Below are 21,404 nucleotides of genomic sequence, written 5' to 3' on the forward strand. Positions count from 1 at the left end.
AAAGAAATATCTAAAAATAAAAAGAGAGGCAGCTACAGAAGGTGCAACTTTATTTATTTATTTTTAATATTCCTAGTTAAATGTTCTGCCTTATACCTTTGTGGATATCATATTTTTTTACTATAATTCTAAGTAGTTATTGCTGGAGTCAAAAATGTTATTAATTTTTACAAGATTATCTTATACCAAAAATCTTGAACTCTATTAATTCTAATAGCTTGCTTTTCTCTGTATAGATAACTATATACTTTAATAATAAAAACTCTCTTTTCCACTTAAGTCTCTGCTCTTCCTATTTCTTTTCTTTTTCTTTATAGTGCTACCCAGAATCTCTTGTATTATATTGGATAGTAGCATCTTTGGCTTCTTTCCAATCTTTTTTTATCTTTATTCTTTTTTTTTTTTTACTTTAAGGTCAGAGGCACGTGTGCAGGTTTGTTACATAGGTAAACTCGTGTCACAGAGGTTTGTTATACAGAGTATTTCATCACCCGGGCTTTAAGCCTACTACCCGTTAGTTATTTTTACTGATCCTCTCCTCCTCCCACTCTCCGCCCTCCAGTAGGCCTCAGTTTGTTGTTCCCCTCTATGTGTCCATGTGTTCTCATCTTTTAGCTCTCACTTTTAAGTGAGAACATGCAGTATTTGGTTTTCTGTTCTTGCATTAGTTTGCTAAACATAATGGCCTCCAGTTCCATTTGTGTTCCTGAGGAGGACATGATGTCATTCTTTTTTACAGCTGCATAGTATTCCATGGTGTATATGTACCACACTGGTTTTTGTTTGTTTGTGTTTTGTTTTGTTTTGTTTTTTTTGAGACAGAGTCTTGCTTTGTCCCCCAGGCTGGAGTGCAGTGGTGCAATCTCGGCTCACTGCAAGCTCCGCCTCCTGGGTTCACGCCATTCTCCTGCCTCAGCCTCCCGAATAGCTGGGACTACAGGCACCCACCACCATGCCCAGCTAATTTTTTTTTTTTTAAGTAGAGACGGGGTTTCACCAAGTTAGCCAGGATGGTCTCAATCTCCTGACCCGCCCTCCTCAGCCTCCCAAAGTGCTGGGATTACAGGCGTGAGCCACCACACCCGGCCTGTACCACATTGTTTTTATCCAGTCTGCCATTGATGGGCGTTGAGGTTGATTCCATGTCTTTGCTGTTGTAAATAGGGCTGCAATGAACATACGTGTGCATGTGTCTTATGATAGAACGATTTGTATTTCTTTGGATTTATACCCAGTAATGGAATTGCTAAGTTGAATGGTAGTTCTGTTTTTAGGTCTTTGAGGAATCGCTACACTTTTCAACAGTGATTGAACTAATTTACACTCCCACTCCACAACCTTGCCAGTACAGAAGGTGCAACTTCAACATTGTCTTTTATTAGATGACATTCAGCCAAGAGCACAGATGGTTTTTTTTTTTAATAAAATCAGTAAAATAATCCTTTTTCTAAATATCACAATTTTTGTCTTTAAAATGGTGTCTTCTTACTTTAGGATGTTGCAGCTGATTTTCTCAGCTATACTTAGCCTCAACATGTGGAACCAATTGAAATGAAATATGATGAAAGTTTATATTGATGTAGAGGTTTGCTGTTTGCTTATCAAGTGGAGATTTGTACCCATGTAGACATAACCACTGGCATTCACTATTGATTGAAAGGACAGATCAATTGCTGACAGGTTTTCTCTTTAGGTTCCTTACATTGTGTTTAAGATAGGTAAAATAATCACCAATCTATCTGAAGAAAAGAGTGGAGATTTTTAAAATACAACCTCTGATTTCCATTTTCCGTATTGTGCTCAGACTTCATTGCTTCACTCACAAGCAATTCCTATCTTCAGCTTTGTATATGTAGTAACATTTCCTGTGTTGTTTGGGGGTTTTTTATGTTTAATGAGAAGGATTTCAGGTGTTTAAAAAATATTGACATTTCCAACATGTGTTAAAAGAACTAGGATGACCATACCAGTAGATGAGGAGTCTTTTCAAAGCAGAGCTCTTTCGTAGATGACTGGGAGATGCCTGATGAGTTAGAGATGGTATTCTCTAAGAGATTCCTGAAGAGCTGGAATCCAGTAGTATGTCTATGAATGCCCCTAGGACAGATTTCAGTTGCTGGTATGTAGGCACAAGGCTAGTAACTGAAAAAGACAGTATACAGATCCTTAAGAATGGTGGCGGTGAGGAGGATGAAGATGGTAATGGCGACATCAGCTGACATTGCTATGATTTACTAGGTGCTGAGCACCACGCTGAGTGCTTTCTCTACGTTCAAGCTGAATCTCCCCTTCCAGTTTTGTATTTTCTACACAGTCCAATCCCTTTTCTGGGTAGTAATGAGCCAGAAAAGTGGTCCTGATTAAAATCACCCTTTGTACTTGCCTTGGAGGCAAAGAGAACAGCCAGAAGACGTGGGGTGAGTGCTGTGCAGATTGTAACAAACAAAAAACAGATCCTAGAATTCCAGGTCCTAGCCAGTCAACCCAGACCCTGGATGGTATTAATGCTTATAAATTATCTGTGTTCTTTGATTTTAAGACCTACATCTAACAAAAATCTCACTCCTTTCCTTCTTCCTTTTATCTAATTCTGATACTCTTTTTCTGTCTGTGCCTGGGTGCTCAGAAAACATTTAATGCTAATTTTAAAATCTGAATTACTTTGTTTTTATAAGACTTAGTTTATAACGCACCTGTAATCCAAAAATTGATAGAAGTATATGTGTTTGCTGAGACTAACATGATTTTTCTTGGATTATTTTATTCCTAATGCTTTGTTTAAAGATTAGACTCTTTCCTATACTGCTCCATGCTGAATAAATGTTAGTGATATCAATGTAAGTCTTTATTTTCGGGCTTGCTTCCTGTTTCTTATAATCCAGAGGAAAACTCCATTTTTATTTATAAATTTTATTCTGGGTTATATCATATGCATACAATAGAAGTAATGTATCAAATTTCCGATCTTACATAAATCAGACGTTTTCTGAGTCAGCAGCTTTTATGTTTATTTGGAAAAGTTGAGGAATGTAGAGACAAAAAAGTATTATGTAATACTGAGATGTTAAGTGATTTCTAGTATAATCACTCAATAGCTGATAATCATAGCTATTGCTTTTACTACTGATAAGCCTGTTTGCATTCTCATCTTTCTTTTGTAGGTGGTTGCCTATCACTATTGCCAAGCAGATAATGCCTACACTTGCTTGGTGCCGGAATTTGTCCACAATGTTGCTGCCTTGCTCTGCCGCTCACCTCAGCTGACAGCCTATCGGGAGCAGCTTCTTCGGGAACCTCACCTGCAGAGCATGCTGAGCCTTCGGTCCTGTGTTCAAGACCCCATGGCCTCCTTCCGGAGGGGAGTCCTGGAGCCGCTAGAGAATCTCCATAAAGGTACAGATAAGGCCCAAAGGAGGGGAAAGATGGTGGTTTAGAGCCCAAGGTCACCCGGGTCATACTATAAAAATGATTAATTTTATCACATTGCCAAAACTAAATATTCCATAGCTAGATGCACTTAACAGACAAGGGATTTTACTTGCAAAAAAAAAATCCAGCAGTAACTACTACTTCCTCTTTTCTTTATAAAAATTCTCAGCCGGGCACGGTGGCTCACACCTCTAATCCCAGCACTTTGGGAGGCCAAGGCAGGAGGATCACAAGGTCAGGAGATCGAGACCATCCTGACTAACACGGTGAAACCCCGTCTCTACTAAAAATACCAAAAAAAAAAAAAAAAATTAGTCGGGCGTGGTGGCGGGTGCCTGTAGTCCCAACTACTCGGGAGGCTGAGGCAGGAGGATGGCATGAACCCGCGAGGCAGAGCTTGCAGTGAGCAGAGATCACGCCACTGCACTCCAGCCTGGGCGACTGAGCAAAACTCTGTCTCAGAAAAAAAAAAAAAAAAATTCTCATTCTTATTTCCAAATAGAATGCCTTTTCCTTGTGAAGACAGTAGAGCTTTCAGTCCTTTCTGTGAAGTTTAAATAAGTCAGTAAATGTGTGGCTCCAGCGCAGTGTTGTGAAGTTCTATGGTTGGAAATCTCCCCTGTAATATGTAATATTAATAAAAAATGTAATACTAATAAAAAACTTATTACCCCATCAGTTCATGTGAAGTGGAATGGCATCCATGGTTGCACAATTCTGTGTATAAACCAGAAATCATGTAATTGTACACTTTAAAAGCTACTTAAGTGGCATAAGGGTATTTTATGGTGCATAAACTATCATAGGAGAGCTGTTTTTTTAAGTGGAAAAAATTAAATGGGATCCATCTCCCACTCATGTTCATACCTTTCCTCCCTTTTTCGTCTGCAATTCTAGTGTTAGCAGTGGCCTAAGTGCAACCATTTCCTTGAAAGTGGTGCATTCCTTCTTAAGTCTTCCTGCCCCATACCCTTAACAAAGTTTTGTTAGTGCCAGAAGCCAGAGAAGAGGATGTGGGTATGCATACAATTCCTGAGCAATCCTGTTTATTCCTGAGAGTCTTAGACACCTTTCTCAAGGGCTTTGGAGGTACTAATAAGGAAAGATGGTTTATAATTTCTCCTGGTCGTCATCTTTAGTTGTTTCAGCTTCCATGCTGGTTACCTGGATATCAGAATTTCTCTTTCTCCTCAACTCTGATGACCTCTGTCACTACGTCTGCTACCTGTTACCTTTTTAAACCTTGCCATTTCTCCACAAGTATTTTTAAGCCTGTTTCCTGGACATTCAGTCAATCTCTAAAACCTGTTAATTCTGCCTTCATGATGTTTCTCACACCCACTTGGCTCAGTTGTTTCTAGCATCATCATCACAAGAATTTTAAGTACACTTCTAAACCATTCATGGCACACCTGGTGGGAAAGTTCTTCCCCAGTCTCTCCAGTCTTCTAGACTTTATGTATTTCTTCCAGATAAAGTTTTATAAAGCACTTCTCTGATCACATAATTCCCCAATTCATAATCCACTGATTGCCTATTGCCTTCTGAATTAACTTTCAGTTCCTTGTTCTGACATTCAGGATGCTTGATGTGGCCACCATCCAACCTACTTTTCAGCTTTATTATTCACTGTTATCCTTAGGAACCCTGTGTTTATGTGTAAACTAAAATATTCACTAGTCCTCAAATACGTCCCTAGATTTTCCCACCTCCATATATTTACTTATTATTTTCTTTCTTGATATACCTTCTTCTCACATCTCTGCCTGTCAGAATTCCACCCATGTATCAAGGACCAGCTTAAATGCTACCTCATTCCTGAAATACCTACTGATCTGCCTGCCCCCCTACAGTCAGAAATGATGTCCTTCCAAATGACGTTAGATCTTTTTTCAAAATATATGTATGTATTTATGGTGCATAACACATAATATATAACAATAATTTTACATTTTATTATTAACATTTATTAAATATTTACCATATGCCAGATACACTTTGCAGTTTCTAAGAATTACTTTTGTACTTATCCCTCTGAGTAAATTGTATGTTATTGAAATTAGGAACTTTTGAAAATTCAGCTTTTATCCTTCATAGTGGTTACCTCACCTTGAACATAGTAGACATTTTAGGGAATACGTTTTGAACAGATACATGAATATAGAAACTGCTCACATGTAGGAGTACCTTGAAAGCAGCACAGTGATACAAGGATCTACACCTTACAGCCAATTCAAGAAGACTATCCAAATGCTTGCAGTCAGCTCTAGATTCTCAACCATAATTCATATTTTTAATAATTTTGCTACAAGATAAATCTGCTTCTCATTTAGGTGTCCATAACTAGCTTTAGCCATGTCTATTGATAAATACTGTCTCTATTGATAAATACTGTTCTAAGTGAATTTCATTACTTCATTTTATGTCCATGTTTTTAACTCACCCTTAGATCACCATTATGAGCAATAGCTGGAAACACAGTTTTCCAGCTGGAAATGCTAAAACTTACTAGAGTGACCAAAAGTCGGGAAATGAAGAATTTTTTTTTAGAGATAGAACAAGCAAAATGGTAGATATATAAGCAATAATATCAACAATTACATTACATGTAAATGGACTAAACGCTTATGCTAAAAGGTAAAAACTGTCAGACTGGATAAAAAGCAAGACTCAACCATATGCAGTTTTTTAAATATAAAGACACAGATTGAAAGTAAAAGGATAGAGACTGTATAAACATGGAGCATAAGAAAGCTGGGGTGACTATAGTAATCTCAGAGTAGACTTCAAGACGAGAAGTATTTCTACAGAGGCATTTGATACACATAGAAGGGCCAATTCATCAGGAACATGTATTCGACATATGCACCTAATAACAGAGGTTCAAAATTCGTGAATCAAAAATAGACCAAATTAAAGAGATAAATAGCTATAAGTCCCAACTACTGTGGAGACTGAGGCAGAACAGTGTAATTAATGACTATCTAGTTATTTAATGTTTAGCATATTTTTATCACACTAAACTATAAAAACTGCATAACCATTGAAGACATAGCAGCTAGTATGGTAACTGGAACATAAAAGGAATTTAAGCTAAGCTTGGTGGCTCATGCCTGTAATCCCAATGCTTTGGGAGGCCAAGGCAGGAGGATCACTTGAGCCTAACACTCAAGATCAGCCTGGGCAACATAGCAAGTACCCATCTCAGCAACAACACCAGCAGGCATGGTGGTGCACAGTTGTCATCCCAGCTGCTCAGGAGGCTGAGGCAGGAGGATCACTTGAGCCCAGGAGGTCAAGGCTGCAGTGAACCAAGATCATGCCACTGCACTCCAGCTTGGGTAACAGAGTGAGACCTGGTCTCAAAAAGAAAAAAAAAAGTTAATCAGTGTAATTCATCATATTGACAGAATAAAGGAGAACATCCACATAATCATTTCAATAAATGTACAAAAGCATTTGACAAAATACTACATCGTGGTCCCCAACCCCTGGGTCATGGATGGATATAGATCCATGGCCTGTTAGGAACTAGGCCACACAGCAGGAGGTGAGTGATGGGTACCGCCTGAGCTCTGCCTTCTGTCACATCAGCTGCAGCATTAGATTCTCGTAGGAGCACGAACCGTATTGTGAACTATGCATGCAAGGGATCTAGGTTGCACACTGCATCTGAGGCCTGGTAATCTGAGGTGGAACAGTTTCATCCCTAAACCATCCTCTCCACCCTCCACCCCAGAAAAATTCTCTTCCATGAAACCGGTCCCTCCAAACTACACCAATTAGTGATAAAAACTACACAAACTAGGAGGAGAAGGAAGTTTAGTTTGATAAAGGGCAACTCCAAAATACATGTAGTGAAATGTTGAATGCTTTTTCCCCTAAGGTCAAGAGCAAGACAAGAGTGTTCCTTCACTCTCACCACTTACATTCATCATTCCACTGGTGGTCCAGGCTAGTGCAATAAGAAAATAAACAAGCATGCAAATAATATAAAGATTGGAAAGGAAGAAGTAAAACTATCTTTATTTGCAGACAACATAATTGTTTACCTTAGAAAACTCTAAGGAATCTACCCAGAAAAAAGAAATCTGACTAGAACTAGTAAGCACAAAGCTTTAGGCTATAAAGTCAATATACAAATATTTCTATACTAACAACAAAATACTGAAAATGAAATTTTAAAACTATGTGGCAGTTTTAAAACATGGCTACAAATTCTTTGACATTACTTCCACTAATAGTTCAACCTGGGTCCCCTCCCTTCATAACAGGGCAGGCTTGCAACTGCTTCAACCAACAGGATACTACAAAGTGATGCTATGTGACAGCTGAGGGAGGTCGCCAATAGCCGTGCAGCTTCCATCTTGTTCACCAAAGCACTTGCTTTGGGAGGCATGTATTGCCATGTATGGAGCCTGACTACCCTGAGTTCACCATGCTGCAAAGCACAAACCACAGGGAGAGTCTAGTTGACTGTCCCAGTGCTCATTCCTGCCCTGCCACCAAACATATGTATGAATAAGCCTCCCAATGATTCCGGCTTCCAACCCCCAGCCCCAGACATTCAGGTAACCGCTTGCTATTTGATGTAGCAACAAATAAGTAGAATAAATACGATTTTCAGTAGCACCAAAAAATATATAATATTAAAAATAAAGGTACAAAAGATATGTAAGACATAGTAAAAGCACAGCAAAAATATTGCAGAGTGAAATTAAAGAACTTAGTAAGTGGAAGAGATATGCCATATATGTGGATTGGAAGATGCCAGTTTTTTCCTTAAACTATTCTATAAACATAATCCCAGCTGGTTGCAGTGGCCCATGCCTGTAATCCCAGCACTTTGGGAGACCGAGGCGGGTGAATCACCTGAGGTTGGGAGTTCGAGACCAGCCTGACCAACATGGAGAAACCCTGTCTCTACTAAAAATACAAGATGTAGCCGGGCGTGGTGGCACATGCCTGTAATCCCAGCTACTCAGGAGGCTGAGGCAGGAGAATCGCTTGAACCCAGGAGGTGGAGGTTGCGTTGAGCCGAGATTGCGCCATTGCACTCCAGCCTGGGCAACAAGAACGAAACTCCATCCCCCCCCCCAAAAAAAAGAAAGAAAAGAAAACATAATCCCAGCAGAATTTTTCTGTAAAAATGGACAACTTTTAGAAATGCAAAGTACCAAAAATAGCCAAAACATTCTTGAAGAAGAAAGTTGGAAGATAGGATCTGGTTTCAAGACGTACAGAATTACAGATTACTATAATAGTCCTGACAGTGATAATGCTAGTAAATGTTTAACAACCAGCCAGGAATGGGGGGCTGATTTGATGCTTACACGTTTAGCAATCAGCTCTCATGAGCCAGCCTGAGTCAGGTCCAAAATTCCACAGGCAGGATTGTATTCATGCAAGGATAGAAAATAGATCAATGGAACAGAATAGAGAATCCAGAAATAGATCCACATATGCAGTCAATTGATCTTCTGTAAGGTGCCAAGACAATTAGAGAATTCTTGTCATCAGATGGTGCTGGAACAACTAGATAAATGTTTGGTGGGGGGAAATGAATCTCAATCCTTACTTCACACTCTACACCAAAATTAATATGAGATGAATCACAAACCTAAATAGAAAAGTTGTATCTCTAAAGCTAATAGAGAAAACATAGAATATCTTCACGAACTTGGAGTAAAGATTTCTTTAGGACATAAAGTATCAGTAATCATATAAAAATGATGACAAATTAGACTTCATCAAACTTAAAAATACTTGCTCAACAAAAAATACCTCTAACAAAAAGGAAAAGCAAGTCACCAAAGGGGAGGAAATATTCACTGTTTCTGTGTGTGAGAGACAAAGCACTTGTATGTACCATACATGTAGAATGCAAACAATTCAGTTTTTACATGGACAAGCGATTTAAGACACTTTACAAAAGGAGATACATCAGCAGCCTACAAATACATGAAAAAGTGGTTAACATGAGTAATCGGGGAGATGCAAATTAAAATTACAATGAGAATACCACTTCACACCCATTAGAATGGTTAAAATTAAAAAGAATGAACATCCAATGCTGGTAAGGATGAAAAACAAGTGGAACTCTCATACATTGCCGGTGGGACTATACAATAGTGCTACTACTTTGGAGAACTATTTATCGGTTTCTTTTTTTTGAGATAAGGTCTCTCACTCTGTTGCCCAAGCTGCAGTGCTGTGGCCTGATCACAGCCCACTACAGCCTCGACCCTCTCGGCTCCAGCAATCCTCCCACCTCAGCCTTCTGAGTAACCAGGGCGACAGGCACGTACCACCACACCTGGCTAATTTTTTTTTTAAGAGATGGGAGTCTTGCCATGTTGTCCAGGCTGGTCTCATACTCCTGGGCCCAAGCAGTTTCCCCGCCTCAGCCTCTCAAAGTGCTGGGATTATAGGCATGAGCCACCACACCCAGCCAACAGTTGCTTATAAAGTTAAATGTACATCTCCTTTATGACCAAGCAACTCTATTCCTACGTATTTACCCAAGAGAAATGAAAACATATGTCTGCAAAACACTTGTACAAGAATGTTTCTAGCAGCTTTATTCATAGTCGTCAAAAACTGGAAACAGCCCGAATGTCCATCAACAGAATAGATAAAGTATTCAATTGAATACTTCTTAGTATTAAAAAGGAACAAAACAGGCTGGGCGCGGTGGCTCACGCCTGTAATCCCAGCACTTTGGGAGGCTGAGGCGGGCGGATCACAAGGTCAGGAGATCGAGACCACGGTGAAACCCCGTCTCTACTAAAAATACAGAAAATTAGCCGGGCGCGGTGGCGGGCGCCTGTAGTCCCAGCTACTCAGGAGGCTGAGGCAGGAGAATGGCATGAACCCGGGAGGCGGAGCTTGCAGTGAGCCGAGATCGCGCCACTGTACTCCAGCCTGGGCGACAGAGCGAGACTCTGTCTCAAAAAATAAAAATAAATAAAATAAAAAAATAAAAAGGAACAAAATAATAGTACACTCAGTGTAGAAGAGTCTCAGAAATATGTTAAGCAAAAGAAGCAAGTGTCTGCAGTGACAGAAATCAGAACAGTGGTTTCCTATTGAGGACTGACTGGAGGGGAACCTAACAGAAATTTCCGGAATGATAGAAATGTTCTGTATTTTGATCACAGTGTTGCTTACATGAGTACATATAGCTGTCAAAACTTATCAAAGTATATAGTTAAGATCTTTGTAATTCACTATATATAAAGTTTATTGCAATAATTTTAAAAATAGAGTTATTTTTTAAAGGTAGTTGGAGTTTTTTCAATGGAAAACACTTTCAGTTTAGAGTCAGAATCTAGATTTCAAATTATTTTCTTTGAAAAATGAGTCAATATTTTTCACAGTACTTTAAAGTTCCACAAGTACAGTGATTAAAATACATACACACACGCACACCCACATGCTCATGTGAAACGAACGAAAAAGTTTTGAAGTTTCTCAGTACACTTTTGCTTTAGCTGCCAAAATGAAATGAAAGGAGACACAAATTGTTTTGTTTTGTTTTGTTTTGTTTTGTTTTGTTTTGTTTTGTTGGAACAGGGTCTCACTCTTGTCACCCAGGCTGGAGTACAGTGACAAGATTATAGCTCACAGCAGCCTTGACCTCTTGAGCCCAAGCAATCCTCCTGCCTGAGTAACTAGGACTACAGAAGCGCACCATCATACTTGGCTAATTTTTTTCTATTTTTTGTAAAGATAGTGTCTCACGATGTTGCCCAGGCTGGTCTGGAACTCCTGGACTCAAGCCATCGTCCCACCTCAGCCTCCCAAAGTGTTGGGATTACAGATGTGAGCCACCAGGCTCGGCTGAGACACTAATTTGTTACCACACTGAAGGAAAGATAACTCGGATATTATGTAAAGCTTTTCAGAACAAAGATATTGTCTGATATGAGTCTTCTTTTTCACTTTCAACAATTCCTATATATACCAGTAAAAGAATCTCATGCGCCAGGATTCAGTTCTGACTTCAGTACTAGCTAGTATCTCTTCTCTTGCAGTCTCTGTAATTCTTATTTCTCTCAGGCACCTAGGTAGTCTTACAATGAAACTACTAAGGAAGAAAGTTCACATATTTGTTAGGAACACATGTAAGTAGAGGCAGTGGGGAATCCCTGGTGAATGTGTATTTACAAGGGTTTAAAAATAAGGATTTTAAAGGGCTTGGGAAACCTTTTTAGTGACTTGTCACCTAGAGCAGTGGCTCCTAAGCACCAGTCAATTTAAAGTTTTTAGTTAGTCCATGACAGAATACAAAAATAGCAACAACTCAGAATTTGTATGGATGTAGATATAATGTAGTTTTCTATATGTATGTATGTAAAGATTAGATAATGTCCCTCCTACTTTTTTAATGTTAACATCCCTTTTATTCTATCAAATAGTGGTGATCGTGGATGGTAATTATATTTTACATGTTCTTACATGGCAAAATATGAAGCAGCAATCGTTTGTTAGTCGCAAATTTATTGTTTTTTTGTAGATTTTTTTAAGCTACTTATTTAAAGTACTACTCTAAATATCTACAGAAATTTGAATAAGTGAACATACTGAGGCATTCTTGTAGGCTGGTTGCGTTTGAAAGTCAAAATCTAAAGACCATTAATATCTCACCTCTTAAATTTATAATTGAGAAACCTTATCATTTAGCAAAGGAAAATGAATTATTTTAGGAACAGTTCTCATTGTTTTACAGTATTAGTAGCATTAGGAAATTATTTGCATTTATTGTTCTGAATCCTAAAAATTATGATATCCTTAGATAAATATCACCTCCTTACTTCCTAAATGATGAAATTTTTTTGACACCTACATTAGTAGGTGACTTGTAAGTAATTCCTTCGAAACAGGGGAAATCTCAAAAAAAAAAAAAAAAAACAATTTAGAATAAAATTAACTTTATTAAGGGGGAAGGCAAGTACCCCCTTTTAAAAAGAAAAAATGATATATTATCTGCTTTACTCACAGGCTTAATCTACTAAGAATTTATGCAAATAAAAATGTTATTTTATTAACAAATGAATTATTCATTCATTAAAATGTCTGGACCATAATTTAGTATACATTACTGATCTTCATACTTGAGAATGTGTTTGCAATGATTTCCCAAAGAAAATCTCAACAAATGCATTATCATCAGCTGATTTCTCTACTGGAAGATCATGACTTTCTTATGAAGGAACCTGGTTGAAGTTATTAAAGGAGGTGTAATTGAAGGGCGGGGACAGTGGTGTGCTGGTAAATTTTAACAGCCACCTGGGAGAGGAGGGCTGATTTGTAATATTTGCCAATTTTTATTTTGTAAATATTCCCACCATAGACAATTCCAAGCTACCAGCTGTTTAACAATCAGAGCTTGAAAATATTGCAGTGGGCGCTCCTGAACCAGTACAGGGATAGATAGCTCCAGCACAGTGAGTGATACTAGCTGATGGTGCTTAGCCAGGCAGAATGCAACTAGAAAATTCCTCTATGGAAATTAAAGGCACAGTTAAGCTTAAGGGAGCCAGAGCCTTCAAAATCAAGAACATAACACGCCCCCAGTTATTTGGGTAAATCCCAGTTAGTTCCAAGCAACTCCTCTTTCTTCCTTAATACTTTGCACTCCCTGAAGGAATTTCATGTTTTCTTAGTGCTTCATCATCCAGAATACCATTCCATTAGTAACCATTGTTAATAGAGCTGGAATCCATAGTTCATTTCACGCCCTAAAAACTTGACAGATGAAAGTAATTGTTAAAACTCTTCATAATTTGAGAACTGACTTGCAGTATTTTGGATATTGAAATTAAATCTCTTTTACAAAGTTTATGCTTTAGGAGAAAAATAATAAGGGCTTATTAATCATTGCAAAAGATCTGTATAGTTTCAAATGTGGAAACAAAGTAGCATGTTCAGTTTCAATTGGTCTTGACTTTCAAAGGCAGGAAGAGCCGATTTTGTACACAAGTCCGTAGACATTTTCTTCTGTCCTCAGCTTCATCTTCTTTTTGCTCCTCAGATAAAACCTGTTTCTCACTCCAGGTATCTGATGACTGCTTGCCCTCTTCCCTCTGCTTTCCCCCTTTCAGAGCCTGTGAGATCCTGCTAACCAATAACTTTTACTTGATGTTCACAATTCACTTAGACTAAAATGTTCTTTCAGTGTGGAAATTTTTGAATCTCTTGACTGTTCAACCAAGAATCAGTAAACATTTAGCTAGTGCAAAAGCCTGAAATCTTACCAAGCTGCTTTGTCAGCCTAGCCTTAAAGTTAAACTGATTTTGTCAGTGCAGGATCATGTGGAGTCCAAGAGAGGACTGGACACAAACATAGCTGATGTTTGTCTTTCGCACTTGAGTCCTCCACCTTTTGGAAGATCACGCAAGGGACTGGTCTCATTGCGGCTGTGTTAGGTATAGTCTAGGAAGCTGCTAGGGTTTTGGGATCTAGCCCACCTGGTTCAGCTCTATTGCCTGGGATTCCTTTCCTCTGTTACTCTGTCTCTTCCTTCCCACTACACATTTACATTCACATACAGTCCTATATACTGCTTTAGACTTTACAGAAACCTTTTGGGGACATTCCCAAAAGAACATATGATACTATTCCCTTTAATGCTATCAGATAGAAAAAAAAAAAAAAAGAAAAGAAAAACAGAACACATTTTACTCAGCTTTTTCATGTGTAAGAGAAAAATGACTTCCCATGTGCAAATTTTCTTAACTCCAATACTCAGGCTGCCTTACAAGTATTAATATGGAGATTTCTGAAAATAATGATATATATACTCGTATGTGACAAAAGCCTTCACACCTGATTAAGAGCAAAATGAATTTACGAAGTGAATTTTTCCATGCCTGTAGAATAAATTATGTACCCTGAGCATTCACTAAACACATGACAAGCCTTTTCTAATATTTTGTTCCAAAGAAATATGTGATCAAAGATCCAATAAGAACTCATTTATCTGCTTGGTAATTATTAAGTAATTTGTTTCTTTCTATCTCAGAGAGAAAAATCCCAGATGAAGATTTCATCATTTTAATTGATGGATTAAATGAAGCAGAATTTCACAAACCGGATTATGGGGATACAATTGTATCGTTTCTGAGTAAAATGATCGGAAAGTTTCCTTCTTGGCTCAAACTAATTGTAACAGTTAGGACCAGTTTACAGGTATGTGTTTGTTTGCTTTTAAACTGTAAATGATTCCTCTTGGAAAGAGCTTAGACTGAAAAAGTTCTAGGTCCTAGCTTCCTAAACCTCTACTATGTCCTAGAGCATTAGGAAGAATAATTCCCAGAGAATTAGTCTAATATTTTGAGAGATATGATCTAGAAAGAACATTCTTTGTACATTACTCTCAGATTCCCATTCCTATTTCTCTGGATGAGGTTTGATAAAATGTTCCTCAAAATAGCATGAAAAGAAAGTCAATTTTTCTAGACTGTTCTGAGGACAGTGGTGTAAAGATGATCTCTAACACTTGGACTTTCATTTAACATTTTTTAATCATTTAATGCTATGCAAAATTCAGTTCAGTCTACACCCTAGAATCAGATCTTCTGGTTCCTCCCTCTGCTTCTACTTAAACAACTGTTCTATAGCATGAATATGGACTTTCTTCTATATCTGTCCTCCTCTAACAAAAATTGGCAATATTAGGGCTTTAGCTTAAATTTACTACAAATGAGAGATAAGTTGTTTTTTTTTTTAATTACTTTCCCTGCTCACTCACTGGTCACTTAATGGCCTGGAAGAAGGACCAGGAATGTGAGAGTGAGCCTGTAGAAATATATGGGCTAAAGATAAATGATTCTACTTTCCCCAGCATTCTCCTTGTAGCTGAGTTGGTGTCCCATTCTTTACATATTCACACTTGGTTTGGAACAATGTTTCTCATTCTTTTTATAAAAATTATTTGCCTGGGCGCGGTGGCTCAGGCCGGGCGCGGTGGCTCAACCCTGTAATCCCAGCACTTTGGGAGGCCGAGATGGGCGGATCACGAGGTCAGGAGATCGAGACCATCCTGGCTAACACGGTGAAACCCCGTCTCTACTAAAAAATACAAAAAACTAGCCGGTCGCGGTGGCGGGCGCCTGTAGTCCCAGCTACTCGGGAGGCTGAGGCAGGAGAATGGCGTGAACCCGGGAGGCGGAGCTTGCAGTGAGCTGAGATCCGGCCACTGCACTCCAGCCTGGGCGGCAGAGCGAGACTCCGTCTCAAAAAAAAAAAAAAAAAAAAAAAAAAAAAAAAATTATTTCCTTCTCTGATGAATATTAAAATCTCAAACATTATACACTCATCTCACTATTTGGATGTAGCCCCCATGTCATAAGCGCTAAGGTACAGAAAATAGACTGTACATTTAAGTCCCTCCTTTCCCCCTCTGCCAGGCGCTTAGCATTATTTCTATATATTGACCAATTAGCATTACTGGCCGGGCGCGGTGGCTCAAGCCTGTAATCCCAGCACTTTGGGAGGCCAAGACGGGCGGATCACGAGGTCAGGAGATCGAGACCATCCTGGCTAACGCGGTGAAACCCCGTCTCTACTAAAAAGAAATACAAAAAACTAGCCGGGCGAGGTGGCGGGCGCCTGTAGTCCCAGCTACTCGGGAGGCTGAGGCAGGAGAATGGCGCAAACCCGGGAGGCGGAGCTTGCAGTGAGCTGAGATCCAGCCACTGCACTCCAGCCTGGGCGACAGAGCGAGACTCCGTCTCAAAAAAAAAAAAAAAATTAGCACTACTGTCTTCCATGATGAGAAACTGTATTTCTAATCCTGGCCACCACCTTACAGATATTTATTATTAATCTCAAAGTAATTTGAGCTAAAGGATATGGATAAATCAATATAAATCCATCTTTACAACTGAAAATTATATAACCTATCATTATTAGTAGCTTGATGGTTAAAACCTCCAGGAATGTAATCTCTGACTGCTTTACCAAATGGATGCTTTGGAGATGTTATCCTCATACATAATTCTCACATAACATCATGTGCAGTCTCAAGAGAAATTGTGTTTCCGGGTAGAGTAGGTGACTTTAATTTTTCAGCTGTGCCAACAGAAAAAGTACTTCAACTAAGAATTTTTTTAAATTATTTCTTTTCTGATAGTGAAAGAATGTATAGGTTTTAGAAAATGAACCTTCATTTCTATTTGATCATCATTATTTCCACAAACATTTCTTAAGTACTTAAGAGTATTTCAGGGACTATTCTGGGGGCTGGAGATTGAAAATGAGCAAGACAGGCAATATTCCCATCCTCCCAAAGCTTATATTTTAGTAAGAAACACAAAAAACAAATGAGCAAAAAATTAAACGTATACTAAAATTACAGGTAGTGTTAAGTGCTATGAAGAAAAACAAAATAGGATGGAGGGATAACTGGATAGTACTTGTTTTAGATAGAGTATATAGGAAAGGCCTCTCCTTTAAAAGTGATGAGATCTGATCTGCCTTTTTTAAAGATTTCTGTCAACTGGCTGTCTACATAATAAACTGTAAGGGATAAAGAGTTGAAGCAGAAGTATAGGTAAAAGGTAATGGTGGCTTAGACTAGAGTGGTAATGATGGGGCCCATATGAAATGGTCATATTTCAATGGACTGTATTTTGAAGGAGAGTCAAAGGACTTGATGATGGGCTGAATGTGGGTGTCAGCAAGAGAGACAACTCAAGAATGAATCCTGGGTGTGTTGTGAGCAAATGATGATTTGAGGACAATAAAAAGATCACAGATATCTTCTAGACTTTGGTGGTAGGGTCAGTGGTAATGCCGTTTATTGACATTGGGTAAGTATTGTGGCTGGAGACAAAATTAAATTCTGATTTGGTCACATTGTCTATGAAATACCCAAATGTAAATGTTGAGTAGACAGATACAAGATGGGACTCAGGGGAGATAACTAAGCTAGAAACATAAAGTTAGGCATGTGCCACATATAGATGATATTTAGCACCACGGGACTAAAGAATCTATTGATGGGAGTGAGAATGGCTAGAGAAGAGGAAAGAACAGAGCCCAGAGGCCTGGGTGAGCTGGGAAATAAAAAAGGAGCCAGCAAAAAAGGGAGGGTAAAAGTGGCCAGTGTGCTGAGAGAGGAAGGAGGGAAACATTCTCTGGGAGCAAGCTGCAGAAAGTGACTCCAGAAAAAGTGCATCATGGTGAGATCTGTTGTGTCAAACATTGCTGAGAGGTTGAGGAAGATGAGAACTGAAACTCTATTACTGGATTTGGCAAATCGAAAGTTACTGATGCCCTTGACATGAACCATTTCAGTGAGGTGGTGGGGGTGTAGCCTGATTGGAACAAATGGAGGAGAGAATGGGAAGGAAGGAATTATAAATAGCAAATAGAGAAAACTTTTGCAAAAAATGGGAACAGAGATACAGGGTGGTAGCTGGAAGGAAGAATATGGAGTTTATGTCTGTGTGACTCAGCTGAGAAGATGCAGAAGAGAGAATGGGTACTCACAGGAGCAAAGTCCATGAGTTGGTAAGAAAGGATGGAATCCAGTGCATAGGAGTAGCCACAAAGCCATATCACCTTCCCCCAATGGAATTTCCAGCAGATTACCAAGGTGCCAAGCTTCCTGATGTTAGAAGTGTACCTTTCAACTGAGGTATCTCCAGAAGGCCCACATTTAAATGTAGTCATTTTATACATCTGTGTTGTGTGGGAAATTTTTTTTTAATAGTCATTTTATTAGGAGGGTTAGAAAGCCAAGTTTTTCTAAGCCATTCTTCGAATCCTTATACATTTCTGTTACTGACTTGTACTTGGCATTATGCCCTGGTTTACACTGAGAAAAATTACAGCAAAAGAGTTACACAGCACTTCATTTTCTATTTATTTCAGGAATGTTGTTTAGAATAACGATCATGAAATCACTCCAAAAGCACCCTTTACAAAAGACCCATTAAAAAATGTATCTTAAGTCTCAATGTTAGGAGAAGTTGTGTCCCTTCTATGCAACTAATTTGTTTTACTTTATGGATACTAATACTTGATCATGTTTCCCTGTTTGGCCACTTCAACATTCAGAATAAATTTGTGAACCTCATAGTTGATCACAAGAGTTAGGGGAAACTGAAGGTCTTTCTGTCTCTTTCTCTCTCTCCATCTGTTTTAGGAAATTACCAAGCTGCTGCCTTTCCATAGGATATTTTTGGATCGACTAGAAGAGAATGAAGCCATCGACCAGGACCTGCAGGCTTACATCCTGCACCGGATACACAGCAGCTCAGAGATCCAGAATAACATTTCACTTAATGGCAAAATGGACAATACTACATTTGGGAAACTCAGTTCTCATCTCAAGACCCTCAGTCAAGGGTCCTATCTATACCTGAAACTCACCTTTGACCTCATAGAGAAAGGCTACCTAGTGTTAAAGAGCTCTAGCTACAAAGTAGTTCCTGTTTCGCTCTCAGAGGTTTACTTACTCCAATGCAATATGAAGTTTCCAACCCAGTCTTCTTTTGATCGGGTGATGCCTCTCCTGAATGTGGCAGTGGCCTCTCTCCACCCACTGACTGATGAGCATATCTTCCAGGCCATCAATGCTGGGAGCATTGAAGGCACACTAGAATGGGAGGATTTTCAGCAGAGAATGGAGAACCTCTCCATGTTCCTAATCAAGCGCAGAGACATGACTCGTATGTTTGTACATCCTTCTTTTCGAGAATGGCTTATCTGGAGAGAAGAAGGAGAGAAAACCAAGTTTCTCTGTGATCCCAGGTAAGACACCGATCTGTGATAAGCAGTTCTGAGCCTGTTTTCTTTTTATTGCATAGAGTGTGAGTATTGAAAGTGGAGGTGTTCTTCATTGAACATTTCACATAGAAGAGACATCATCTGTGTTTCTTCTCAAGGCAAAGCTATAATGAGGTTAACTAATTTATTGTTTTACAGTGTTATTTCCTTAAGACTCAACGTCTGCATAGATATAATGCTACCCTACATTCCTATGTTTTTCTAAATAATTTTCACTGATCCCACAGGGTTCACAGGCTATAATTAAATTAGCCATTTAATGGACTTCCTCAGTATTATTTTGATATGAAGAAATAATTGATATATTGTTCATCTCTTTGACTTAGAGCAGAATCATTTCAAAATTTTTACTGCCCTTTTAAAATACCTTATCATTATTAAAGTTTCCAATAACTAAATCCATTAAGGTCCAGCCAATGCTAAGCTTTATACTAGAAAATAGAATCTTAAACCTCCTAGCTGAAAAAGATTTGAAGAGTTCAGCTAGTCTGTCCATGCTGCCTTTAGATACGTAAGGTGTCATTATCTCCATTTTCCTATAAAGGCCTTAAGATGCTGAATCAACTTGCACAAAGCCATAAAGTTAATACGTGGGAGAAGGGAGAGGGCATGTACCAGAATAGGGATGGCAAGTGCATGATATATCCCGCCACTCCCCCACTCCACACATGCAGCAGGGTCACTGATTTACCCCAGCACTGTTTCCCAGTGAGCTTCAACCTGAATTGAGAATTTTTCTCAACTCAAACCAGGCTAGATATGAAACTGTTTCCCTTTTTATTGCATGAAACCTAGTTCTCTGGCATCCTGGTGGGGGTCTGCTTTTACTCCTTTGTACTAACATTTTTAAAGCAGTATTCCTTTAATAAAGTTGGTGTTTTCAAAAGCCGGGTATATTACTGACTTCATGGAAACAAAGAAGACACCAACAACATAGCTGGCAAATGCAGAGCTTATTTTGGCTCAAAAAGAAGAGGCCAGATTTGACTATGCCTCACATGTGACTCATCAGAAAGAATAAAACTCTGTGTTCATGCTGGGGTTTTATTGCCCTTCACTGTGTCCTTCACCAGACCTTATTAGAGACAACTGTACTGTGGGCATGCCGCTCAGCCTACTCCATGCTGATTCATCAGAAAATTAGTTCCACATTATGATGAAGATATTAAGCCAGGCAATAGACTCTGTAGTATTTTCCCTGAGAGGGAAGCTTTTTTAAAGAAACATGCTGTAATGGAAAGAACACAAACTCTTGAGTCAAATTACCTGCATATAAATCCTGCCTCTTCTAAGAACTGTGACCTTTGGAAAAAGTTGCATAGTGTTTCTAAGACTTAGTTGTCTTATTTACATAAGAGCAATAATAATGCCTTTTTTCTAGAGTTGTTGAGAAGTTAAATGAGGTCATATAATATGATGCCTAGAATAGTACAGAGTAAAAGAAGCATTCGGGGTATGTTCTTTTTCCTCCCCTCACCCTGCAGTAATAGACCCTTCTGGTGTAACTTAGTTAAATCCTGTGGCTAATCGGATAGCGACAGCCATCTTCTGCTATTATCATTTTGGAGCACAAGATTTTAAAAAGAAACGATAAAAACAGTCCGAGTCCCTTCTGTGAATTGTATGGTGTTCCCAAAAGGATTTTAGTATAAATCCTACTAGAGCTGTTGTCAATATTTAATACACAGAACTGGCAACTACATATATAGGAAAAAGAAACTAATGTAGACTTGCCTAAATGCTTTGAGATCAGTTCCCAGAGAAACTTTGCTAGCTGACCTTAGATCCTGGGACATCTCAGAGGGTTGAAAGCTGAGGTCCAAGGCAACCAGACTACCACTGAATTAATAGTATCCCTACAACAGATGAAATCCCCAGGGACTCTCAAAGGAGAAAATATGGCTTTTATACAGCCATATCATGACTATACAGGCTTGCCTTCTCAACATTGCCTATTATCTAGGAGTTTTGCAGCAACCAGCTGATGCACTGGGACAAGAAGAGCAGGTACTTCCAGCTTCAAATCCAGTATAGTTCATTCCCTGGTGACTGAGTAACATGGCTGCTGAGAGATCATCTTATTTCACTTAATGGCAGAGAGTAAAATTGTAAACAGTACCAGGAGTTATCAGAAAAAGCCTTCTTAGATTTCATTTCAGTTGGAATTCAACCC

At 38.9% G+C, this 21,404-nt stretch overlaps 1 protein-coding gene across 14 annotated transcripts in view; it reads left to right on the top strand.

Moving 5' to 3' along the window:
• The window catches only part of TANC2 (tetratricopeptide repeat, ankyrin repeat and coiled-coil containing 2), a 440,902-nt gene that overhangs the window by 347,516 nt on the left and 71,982 nt on the right, over positions 1–21,404 (top strand). For all 14 annotated transcript variants that reach the window (XM_015438693.3, XM_015438694.3, XM_015438695.3 and 11 more), the window contains 3 exons: positions 3,162–3,393; positions 14,457–14,623; positions 18,588–19,195. In XM_015438693.3, coding sequence (XP_015294179.2) covers positions 3,162–3,393; positions 14,457–14,623; positions 18,588–19,195 — 1,007 coding nt within the window. The remainder of the gene's footprint in view (positions 1–3,161; positions 3,394–14,456; positions 14,624–18,587; positions 19,196–21,404) is intronic.

Source organism: Macaca fascicularis, chromosome 16 (genome assembly GCF_037993035.2).
Source record: "Macaca fascicularis isolate 582-1 chromosome 16, T2T-MFA8v1.1".
NCBI lineage: Eukaryota > Metazoa > Chordata > Mammalia > Primates > Cercopithecidae > Macaca > Macaca fascicularis.